The sequence below is a fragment of the Cyclopterus lumpus genome, chromosome 4 (assembly GCF_009769545.1).
Source record: "Cyclopterus lumpus isolate fCycLum1 chromosome 4, fCycLum1.pri, whole genome shotgun sequence".
Classification (NCBI taxonomy): Eukaryota; Metazoa; Chordata; class Actinopteri; order Perciformes; family Cyclopteridae; genus Cyclopterus; species Cyclopterus lumpus.
The window spans coordinates 28,165,582-28,177,795 of NC_046969.1; the positions used below are offsets into that span (position 1 = coordinate 28,165,582).

General features: G+C 40.0%; 1 protein-coding gene across 1 annotated transcript; it reads right to left on the reverse strand.

The window, feature by feature from the left end:
* Nucleotides 1–1,223: 1,223 nt before the first annotated feature.
* Nucleotides 1,224–12,208, reverse strand: stx6 (syntaxin 6). Its single transcript, XM_034530367.1, has 8 exons — nt 12,069–12,208; nt 11,627–11,796; nt 11,442–11,536; nt 10,882–10,941; nt 10,251–10,379; nt 6,648–6,754; nt 2,821–2,915; nt 1,224–2,522 (listed from the first exon to the last, which is right to left on the reverse strand). The coding sequence occupies exons 1-8, from the start codon at nt 12,101–12,103 to the stop codon at nt 2,446–2,448; spliced, it is 768 nt and encodes a 255-aa protein (XP_034386258.1). The 5' UTR covers nt 12,104–12,208; the 3' UTR covers nt 1,224–2,445.
* Between the last annotated feature and the right edge of the window lie 6 nt (nt 12,209–12,214).

Here is a 12,214-nt window from a genome sequence, read left to right on the forward strand (position 1 = left end):
TTACCGTTTTGTATTAAAGTTGTATGTGTTTACATTTTTTGATCAGTGGAAGAGATACTGTGCAAAATATTCACTTGAATAAAACTGAAATTCCCAGAAAAACAACCTATTTCATAATAAAAATATTTAGACCGAAAACAAAAATACTAAAGCTACTAGATAATAATTCAATCCCACCCCTTAATTTATAGGCAGCATATGAACAATTAATATTATACTAATAAAACACTTTATTTTTTATTATTTAAACTTTAATGTATTTGTGTGCAGATTTAAATACATCTGCATATGGATTTGTATCAGTAACTCTTATATCTCTTTACAAATACAAATGTATGATGTTATATTATTTATATACTGCTGATAAATGAGAACGATACATGAAAACATTTCTTGATTTCAAAAATACAGCAAACATTGTATTTTCTGTATCTTTTTATTTAAACAAAATTCAACTTCACTAAGTTGCTGATATCCACAACAAATAAAATAATAAAGACAATAATTGATTCATTCACCAATTAATAGCAGTTTCACTTCAAATGATGCCTGTCATTCAGCAGAAATTCAGTCATTGATCCGTTCTACTGGTCTGATTCAAGATCTGACAACAAAATACGGCATGGTTATTATCTTTATATTTATTATTATTATTATTATTAATTTAGGCCTCTATGTTTCAGAAGTTTGATGATTTCTAAATTAGTGGCATCAGATGAACCTGAAAAGCATTCTGAAATCTAAAAGGAAATACAGAGAATACTGATGTTGTGAATATGTTTTGAGAAATGACAAAAATGGATAAAGTTGAATTACAGAGATGTAAGTGTGTTTATAATCTCTATATTTGAGAGTATCTGAACACTGTGGTTTCTTTTCATTAAAATATGAACAGGAAACAGATTTCACCGCCACGCGTACCGTAAATCTGATGTTGTGGGACATTGTGATTGTCTGCTTTGTTCTGTTCTTTGATTACAACCAATTTAGATCAAACAGGAAGTTGCCCACTTGCTAACCTTCAGGGCTGCACTTCCTGCAGCTTTGCATTCAAAGCTTTTATTGTGAAGCGTGAAGTGTGTGGTTTAACATTTAAACAGTAATCCACTTATTAATAAACTGCAGAATGTGCTGATTGATCGATTCAGGAAACAAAAAAATAAAGTGAGATATACTATTAAACAGAAAAAGATTCAGTCAGTAAAACAAAAAGACACAAAATGTAAACACAACCAGGAACCTTTAGTGTTTTTTACATTGTTTTACAACAAACTCCAAACTCCGACTAATCAAACAGAGTTAAACTGAAGTTTAACCAGGATCTAAGAAACTTACTAAAGGATTAAACCTGATATAAACTGTATTTAAACTAGGATTGAACCTGAGTTAAACTGGATTTAAACCAGGATTAAATCATAAAACCAGGAATAAACTGATGTTAACATGGAGTTGAAAACTTCAGAGTTAAACAGGATGTAAATGGTTAAAAGATTACAAAAATGAGACATTTCTGCATAAACTCAATGCTCGCACAAATGCGCTACTTGTCTGTGCGAGATCGGAGTCCGGAGTGTTTTAAACGTGAGGTTTTAGCAAATTGTGTTTGGGAAGTAAAGAGCGTACAACTGGATAAATGAGACTAGGATTATACTGCACAAGTTGTGTGTAACGGTTTGTAAACAGATGTTTTGATATAGTTTTCTTATTGTTAAACATGGCCCCCATCAAAGTTTTTTGATTCACAGTGGAGGCATGCGAGGAAAATAGGATTTTCCTCAAGAATTCAGGGCATCACAGGACGAGGAGCTGATGTACAAATGGTTATTTTGCAGGTGAAGTAAATTGGAGGTTTAAACGCAGATTAAAGTAGAGTTAAACTAGAGTTGAACTGAAGTTAAACTGAATTTAAACTAGAGTTGAACTGAAGTTACTAAACTCAGAGTTGAACTGAGAATAAACTGTTGTGGTCTTTTTCTGCCCTTTAAATACAACAAATATGAAACATTAAAACGCATCAAAAATGTTTACACCTGGTTTGACCTTTGACCTCTGCGATAACAGTCAAACACTCAAAGAACCAAAGTGCCTTTTCAGTCCAACTCAGCAGGAAGAGAGCATCCAGTGAGTCCAACAGAGTCCAGGGAAGTTCTACACAGTTTTGTACACAGTGTGGTCAGTCTGAGTCCAGTAGAGTCCTAAAGAGTTCAGTAGAGTTTAGTAGAGTCCAGTAGAGTCCAGTAGAATTCATAAAGTTCAGTAAAGTTCCATAGAGTTCAGTGGAGTCCAGTAGAGTCATGACAAATTTAGGAGAATTTAATTAAGATGAGTTGAGTTCAATAAAGTTCAGTAAAGGGACATGTAGTCCAGTAGAGTCCAGAATAGTCCAGTAGAGCTCAGTAGTCCAAGATTTAAGACTAGTTCTGTGCAGACCGGAGGAGACATCAATCACAGGATGAACAAAAGGAGGATAACCACGAAGAGGATCGTGAGCAACACGCCGATAGCGCACCACTGACGTCGATCTGTGGAAATGCAGAATGTTAATGAATATCAACTAATGATCAACTCAGCATTACTTGCTATAATTTAAACCACTGACCACAATGTGTAAGGCCACATTGATAACCATATATATATATATATAATTAACTATAACCACAACTGACCATTTTCAGAAACAAAAGGTGATAAGAACTATCCACTAACTGTAACTACAAGTATTACCATTGGTAACATCAAAATGTACTAATTACTCACTAATGTATTATTCTATTGTATTGTTTTACTAAGGGTTACATCATGTGTTGCTAGACACTTTACCGCTGGTCATGTGAGACACTTTGGCCAGCTTCTTCATGACGTTGTCCAGTCTAGACTGAGTGTTGTCCACCTCATGAGTAAAGTCATCCAACATCCTGCAGGAAAAGCACAAAGAGACTCAACAAATCCGTCCATGAACCAATCAAAGACAACCCTGCGTATGCCTGCCGGTGAGCAACTTACTTTTATAAATTCCAAATCAACTTGTAAATATGCTAATGTGGATCAGCTTCCTATCCCGTCTACTGATCAATGGTTCGGCATTTATTACCACCATTAACATAATCCTAGCAGTGCCAGTGTACCCATCATGCAGCATTATGAGTGTCACAGCATTACCTACGTGTTAACAGCCTACTTGTGCGTTTACAGCAATACCTACGTGTTTACAACAATAGCTAAGTGTTAACAGCATTACCTACATGTTTACAGCAATAACTACGTGTTTATAGCATGACCTACGTGTTTACAGCAATAACTACGTGTTTACAGCATTAGCTACAGGTTTACAGCAATACCTATTGCTCACCTCCTGTTGACCCTCACTTCCTGTTGTTGCCCCTCACCTCTTGTTGCCTTTAATTGGCACCTCTCTGTTGGATATTGTTAATGTGTCTTTGCTAACAGGGCATGTACCACATTCCTTCAAAGTAGCTGTAATTAAACCTCTCCTGAAGAAGCCCACTCTTAATCCAGAGGTGTTGGCTAACTACAGACCGATCTCTAACCTTCCCTTCCTCTCTAAGATCCTTGAGAAAGTAGTCGCAAATCAGTTGTGTGACTTCCTACATCAGAATAGTTTATTTGAGGAGTTTCAGTCAGGATTTAGAAAACACCACAGCACAGAGACAGCACTGGTGAAGATTACAAATGACCTCCTAATTGCATCAGATAAAGGACTCATCTCTGTACTGGTCTTGTTAGACCTTAGTGCTGATAAAGGACTCATCTCTGTACTGGTCTTGTTAGACCTTAGTGCTGATAAAGGACTCATCTCTGTACTGGTCTTGTTAGACCTTAGTGCTGATAAAGGACTCATCTCTGTACTGGTCTTGTTAGACCTTAGTGCTGATAAAGGACTCATCTCTGTACTGGTCTTGTTAGACCTTAGTGCTGATAAAGGACTCATCTCTGTACTGGTCTTGTTAGACCTTAGTGCTGATAAAGGACTCATCTCCGTACTGGTCTTGTTAGACCTTAGTGCTGATAAAGGACTCATCTCTGTACTGGTCTTGTTAGACCTTAGTGTTGATAAAGGACTCATCTCTGTACTGGTCTTGTTAGATCTTAGTGCTGATAAAGGACTCATCTCTGTACTGGTCTTGTTAGACCTTAGTGCTGATAAAGGACTCATCTCTGTACTGGTATTATTAGACCTTAATGCTGCGTTCGACACCATTGACCATGACATCCTATTACCGAGACTTACTCAGTCTCCTTAAGTTTCATGGATTGTGGAGATCTGGATCGTGGTCCATGCCTACTAATTATTCATACATTTCTGTCATATTCATTGATTGTGTTGTAACTCTGGTCATCTGTACACATGACATCTAATGCTTCCTCTTACCCCCTGTTGTCCCTTACTCCCTGTTGTTTACCCACACCCCCTGTTGTTGTCCCTTAACCCCCCTTAAATCCTATCGTCACAGATTCTCCATAAATTTATTAGGGACACGGCAGGGGGTGTGGGACAACAACAGGGGGTGAGGTACAACAACAGGGGGTGAGGTACAACAACAGGGGGTGAGGTACAACAACAGGGGGTGTGGGACAACAACAGGGGGTGAGGTACAACAACAGGGGGTGAGGGACAACAATAGGGAGTGAGGTACAACAACAGGGGGTGAGGGACAACAACAGGGGGTGAGGGACAACAACAGGGAGTGAGGTACAACAACAGGGGGTGAGGGACAACAACAGGGAGTGAGGTACAACAACAGGGGGTGAGGGACAACAACAGGGAGTGAGGTACAACAACAGGGAGTGAGGGACAGCAACAGGGCCCTATTTCTTGTATGTGGATCGACTAAGTCGATCAAATGTCCTATTATCCAGCTTAAATTAACCTGATGATTGAAATCAGGCTATCTCGGTTTCTCAAAGGCTGATCCGCGCTCAAACATACTTGTTAATTCGAACCAGACTTCAATAATCAGGATAGTTGCGCGTGCCTGTCCTACTTCAAAAGGTTGAAGCGTCGATCACCGAAACCATGATTTTCTAACAGCACAAAGGCAAATAAACTCAAAAGGAAGAGCCTCTTTGTTCTCTACTGAGGAGCAGGAGATGATCATGAACGCATATGAGGAATTCCAGACCATAATAATGGAACACCGCTGTGAGGGCTAGACAAGAAGCATGGCAACATATCAGACAAGTTAAATGCGTAATGCGTTCACATGAATATTCACAACGCTTTACTCACGTGAGTTTGCTCGCCCGACTATTTGTGGTTTATTCATGCGCTTCACTCATGCTGGGGAGGAGGCGTGGCTTATCTCCGTGGAAACAGTTATATGGAAGCAATAACCACTATTTCTGCTTTATACTTGTTGTGGAAATCCCAGAAAGGTTGGAACATCTAATGCCCTCGTGTTTGGGTTCATAACATTAATATCATATATATATATATATATATATATATATATATATATATATATATATTTATACATAACATCACCCGTAGGCTCACACAGCTCTGTAACTTTCACCGACCATGTCTGAATAACTGGATGAAAATCCTCTTTATTTGCATCCATTCGTCTGTGCATTGACTTGGAATCTACTCGCAACGCTTTTGGTGTGAACACAGCATAAGTGTTGGGAAAATGTATTAGCTAACTTTAAGTGCCTCATCACTCCGATTATATTTCTTTAAATGTGCCTGCTGGCAGTCGGCTTAATGGAATGCATCATCCAATGAGATCTAAAATAACTATCTCAACTCTTTCAGAACAAGTAGATAATATATATGTGTATATACATGTATGTGGAGATGACCATATAGAACTAGGAGTTTGAATATGTGTGTGTGAATCTGTGTATGGGCGGATCAGTGTGTATGTATGCATTATACCTGCAATTCCATAAAAGCCCTCTTTTATTGCATTTACTCGGACATGGCCAGGGAATGTAATGAACACATCCATAAGTTTCTTAAGCGCTAAATAAACTTTACGAACAGCTCGGCATACAGCGGTTTTCCCGATGTTCTGCATCGCCGACACTGTACAAAAATGTACACTTGCATTAAAGCGCAAGGCTCCGCATACAGTCTGTGAGACAGTCAATGTGTGTGTTGTTCAATATATGGCTCGAGAAGGTCTGTAAATAAATGCTTCCTTGTGGGCAGAAATCTAGCGCTCGTATAGGAAGTCATCATCACGTGATAACGGATCTCGAAGAACTATAAAAACGCTAATCTAACTAATATCACTCCTTCATAAATGGGATTTCTGAGGAAGGGAGCTGCCATTTGGCGTGGCCAGTTTATCCAGCTAGATTGAATTAGCCTGCGTTGGAGCAAGTTCAAATGTTTGGATGTGTTGCTATGGTGATTTTGCCAAACTTGCTTCGTGGAACCAAAAAGCCTGATTTATGTAATCTTATCCTGAAAATTATCCAGCTAACTACGTTACAGGTACGAGAAATAGGGCCCTGTTGTTGTCCCTCACTTCCTGTTGTTGTCTCTTTCATTACCATGCCAACTGTTGCCTAGAAGCTAACCTAAGATAGCTGTGTGATTAGTTCGAGAGGTAATCAGTTGTAAATAATTAATTTAAAATGTAGAGGAGACACTTGATAATGTATCTGAAAGTTCTTACACAGCCTGTTCATCCAGCTCCATGCCAATCCTCTCTGACATGTTCTTCAGGACTCCAATTGTTCCCGACACAAGCTCCAGCTGGTCATCCTGCTGCTCCACCATGAGCTGATACAAACACACATTGTCGGAGTCAGGTATAGCCCGTGTGATTTTGAGTACCTTTTTTGGTCACTTATGCTAATTGAGTCAGTGGTGTTGGGGATAGCAATGTGGATATCAGCCTTCGAGTAGTTTATTTTGTGAATAGGAGAAGAGGGGGAATCTTATTTCTTACTGACTGCTATAAATAATAATAATAATAATCCATTTAATTTATATAGCGCTTTTTAAAAAGGTACTCAAAGACACTTTACATGTTACATTCATAGACCATAGACACAGCTACGGGGAGCAATTCATTCTATTATCGCTATTTATCATAACTTATTGCTATTTATCGCCGTTTATCGCTGTCAATTGCCTTTGTACACCGCTTAGAAAGTATTTTGAATTTTTTTAATCTGTGTTATCTAGCATAGGTGTTTGTTTGTTTCCTGCAAATAAAACTGCAAAACTCAGCTCCTGGATCTTTGAATCATTACCGGCCAGCGTCCATAGGTTACTCTCCCCTACTGAGCCTCTCCATGACTAGTTTTAGGTTGCAGATAGTCACCTATATTTGTCAATAAAAAGTTTACATTTACACAAATACATTTGGCGATAATGAGCCGGATGCGGAGGATTGCGAATGCTCTGTTGAGCCTTCACTCTTCCTACGACTTTACCTACGACAATAGCCGGCTGACCAACAATATCATAAGCCGAACGGCAGTATGTAACCTGTGTTTTTTACTGTATGAATAGTTTGGATGTGACAAAGTTGTGTGTTGTCATTTGGCCGTAGTTTGGTTGTGTGGTGCCAACGTGTTGGATGTTAATATGACGCCTTCATTCGAATGGCTGTTGAGGTTGCTGGCCTTAAATTGAAGTCCTACTCTGAAGGTAATTTCCTTGTATGTATGAAATGAGTGGATCAAAGACTGGTTTCGATAGTTGGAACATCTGAAATGGAAAAAAGGACAAGCACTCTAACTGAAAAAGCTCTGGCAAGCAAAATTGAGACAATATAGAAGAAAGTGTATGGAATAAAAGGCCAGATAATGTCTCTCAAGTATGGGGATGACAAAAAAGTTGAATCACAATTTAAGGATTTGATGCAATCATCTGAAAATGCCACTGCCTTGCACAAGTCTCTGATGGCTTTAATTCTATCTGATGAACAAGAAAAGCAAAATGCATGGTTCACACGCGTAAGAAAATACAACTAAAGATTTATTGAGGATGTTAAAGTGTGTTTTACAAAAACCAGCAAACATCCAAGTAGGTCTCTATTAGAGCTACCTCATGACATGGAATGGTCACAGAATACTCTACCAGGGAAAGAAAATGGATCTCTCAAAGGTGGAAAAGGGAGCCTCTGTCTTATCAACACGATGATCAGGATGAAATATTGCCATGTGACAGTATATCAAACCACAGCAGCAGAAACATACTTCAAAGTCAGTTTTACACAACCTTGTCTGCACGTCTCTCAGCAGAAGCTATCAAAACATGACTGATGGCACTGGATACGCAAAGGCAAAGGCTTTACTGCATGAACACTTTGGAAACAAGTATATAATAGCATCTGCCTATTTGGGCAAGGTTTCTTCATGGCCATCACTTAAGTCAGAGGATGGAAAGGCTTTACAGGCATACCGTCTGTTTTTGCGTGGATATTGCAATGCTATGGAGGTTAACAGTCTGGGCAAATTAAATACACCTGCCAATATGCCCACTGTGATAAAAGTATTCCCCTACAAGTTCAGGGACAAATGGCAAACAGTGGCATGTGACATCCAAGAAAGGCATCGCCAAAGAATTATGTTGGTGGATATTGTGGGTTTTATTGAGCGTCAAGTACAGATTGGAACAGATCCTGTATTTGGAAACATACAAGATGCTCCAAAGTTACTGGAAAACAAAGAAGACAGCAAAGCAAAACCTTCACCTCTCTCAATTGCTCAAGGAAGTAGCATTTTGGCACTACGATTATTGTAGTTGAAAGAAAGACTTGCCTGTATTGAAACGGTGGACACATGCTGGAGAAGAGGGCAGATAGTTAGAAGATTGATTTCCTGAAAAGGAATGGGGTTTGTTTTGGCTACATCAGTAAGGACTGCAGGAAACATCTCACTTATAAAACATGTCGTCTAAGACATATGCTAATATGCTTCACATCCATCCTAAGGAAAGGGGAGTATATGTGGCGAAAGGCAAGAGCAACTTCGAGGGTGCAGTGGACAGTTCTTTGGTTGTAGTCCGAACCAGTGGTCTAACTGGGTCCGGTGAACAAGACTGTAAGCTAAAAAGCTCAAAGTCTTCAGGAGTGTGAATGAAGGGCCATATGACATCAAGACAATGCTGGTTGGACGGTGAACAGACCACTTGGTAGCGAATGGTTTGATTGAGCTGTGAGTCATCCTGTGGTTACCATCAATAGAAGTTCTGCTATAACGCTTGATGAACTCTGGAAACCGCAATTCATGAGTGACTTCCCTGAATGCAGTCAAGATGAACAGCTAGGGCTGTCAAGGGAGGACTTTAAGTTCTTTGAAATGGCCAACAAGACTGTGGAACTTGTGCATGGCCAATACGTCAATACCTTTAAAGAACAAAGAGATGAGCATGCCTAACAGTAAGATTGATATCAATTAAGAGGTTGGTCCTGGTGGTAGGAATCATATGTTGTTCAGACTGATACTGGATCCCTGGTGCTAGTGGTTCCATAGGGAGGACCTGTCTGCGGCTACATGGAGCTGCAGGTCGACAGCACATGACAGACTTGCCTGAAGACAGAGTTTCTTTAGAATAACCTCCCTTAAGTAACGTAGGTGTGGCTATTTTGGCCCATTTAAGGTTAGAATGGAAGAAGCCCTGTGAAGAGGAGACAGGACTAATACGACTAAGTCCTGATCAATACCTCGACCAGCTGTATATGCAGGCCTGTAACCAAGAGCTACCTTCTTCGGGGGTTGGTTGAATCCTGACTACTGTACCTTGATGACATGACTTTGACTGATTTGACTTGACTCAAGAGTGATGGTAAAGATAGATTTCTTTAAAGATGTGTAATGTGCATGTGTAATGTATTTGTAATTATTACTACAGGTATAGACTGTGTCATTTTGTACACATTATTTTGTTCACTTGTGGTAAATGAGTCACATGGTGTTGGGGATAGCAATGTGGATATCAGCCTTTGAGTAGTTTAGTTTTGTGAATGGAAGGAGAGTTAGGGGGTGAGAGAGGGAGTCTTATTTTTTGCTGACTGCTATTATTGCTATGTATCACAATTGTACGCTGTTTGGACACTATTTGATGCCGTTTATCTCTTGTCCGCAGGTTACTCCCCCCTACTCAGCCTCTCTGTGAGTCATTTTAGGTTGCAGATAGTCACCTTTACACATTATGTGCTTCGTTTGAAACCACATCACTTATATCACAGTATCCAAATCAACACACTGATATAGCATCACATTTCAGAGCTTTGTTATTGGCTGTTTTATTGGTGTTACTGTACTTGCTGCTGGCCCTGCTGCTCCTCTATAAACTGAGAGTTGGCGTTCTGCAGTTGGCGGTCCAGTCTTCCGTATTTATCAGGACCCGGCTGCCAGATCGGACCCTGAGCGCCACGATCACCGAGCAGAGCCTGGATATCACAACAACACAAAAAAGTACTGTCAGGCATTTTCCATCAGCAGGATGGTCCAACCAGGAACTTCTCATATCTTCACTTTAACCCTAAAATACTTATAATAACATCCTACTACACGCAACCCTTGGTTTCCAGTTTTCTTTTAGGACTTTGGTTGTTGGTGTTCGCCATCAAAGTGTTTCAGGATCTTTTAATGGGTTTTGGGTGAGGACATCTTTGTAGGTCTTAGAAAAAAGGGTTCTTTTAAGAGGTCCGCTGAAGTGTCCAGTGTCTGGCTTACCACCTGCTGATTAAGGTGAAGGGGGTTAGTCCCGAAGTTAGCGGCAACTTTGGCAAAGTTAAGGTGGTCTGATCTTTAAGGCGGACAACCTATTGTTATTTTAGTGACAAGCAGCTCCTCTGAGCACCCCCCTAAAGAAAGAAACTTGGCTGGCCTGAATTGTCATAAAATACCACACCTTTCGCCAGGCAGGGTCAGGAATGTGTGTTCAAATACCTGTGTGTTCTTTCTGTCCACTAATGCAGACGTTGGAGTTGACATCTGTTCTTTCATTTCCTTCAAGAGAGACAAAGACTATCAACAAGCAATCAGATAAATCAATTCTTCTACAACCACATTGTATCCAATCAAATCAGCCAATAGTGACTCAGCATAAAGGGTAACGACTTCAAAGCTGTTTTTATGTTGACTGTAGGGTTGCCCTAGTACTCGATGAGCCAACTAACCGGGCGTTTTGGTCTTAATCAACTGAGATTTCTTGAGTCAGTTAGTCCTTTTTTAGGCTTCTTTCATGTTGAATAAGTTTTGTCTAAGAAATCCATACAAGCACAAGATGTAAACACAACATTTAAAGTGGTGCTTTTGTGTGACTCTTTGTGGAGGAACTCAGTTTTACAGATCTGTCCATTACATCAACTAATGAGTCTGCAGAATCGCTGTCTTTTTGGTTGTTGTATGTCAATGTAAGATGAAACAAACGTGCAGTGACTCCTCACCTGAGCAGATTTCATCACTTCCCCTCACTACAGACTCACTTAACTTTTGGTGAAGCGTACCTTGACAGTCTGTCTGGTGCTGGTGATGAAGGCTTTCCTCTTTGACAGATCCATTGCGTCCAGGTTGAACTTCTTTGGGTTGGACTCAACGATGCGTTCACTGAGAGTTAAGAAGCTTATCTGAAAAGCTTGACACTTCAAATGGTTGAGCTCACTAAAACGACGTCAACCTGTTTCAAGGATATTGATGGTCTCATCGAGGTCCTCCAGGTCCCACTCAATGGAGCGCAGACTATTCCTCAACTCATTGGTCGTCCAGTCCATTTCCTCCTTGGAGGCTCCGCCCCCCTCTTGCAACAGCTCGCTCCATCTGTGATGGAGACTTTGTGCTGCGTTCACTGCCTTCTGTACCTCACTGTAACAAACAAACATCATAACTTATCTGTGACTGCATTCTGTACATATGCAGACTGCAGAAGTCTTTATTATTATTATTATTATTATCTCTAACAGTCAGTGTGAACCTTAACTGTCTGAATAAATATAGAACCATACTAACTGACACCATAAACTATCGGATGATAGCAATACTTGGGCTTTTGACCCACTAACCCTGACCCACTAACACTAACCCATTAACCCTCCTGATAGCATTAGCCTGGTTAGCACGGTGTGAACAGTTCTGACCCTTTGACGACGAAGAACGGGTCTTCCATAGACATGATGCTGGTTCCGGTTCAGTCGGAGCGGAGCTCCATCACACACAGACTGATTATATATAGATATAGATATACATATATATCTATATATATGTATATCTATATATAAAAATC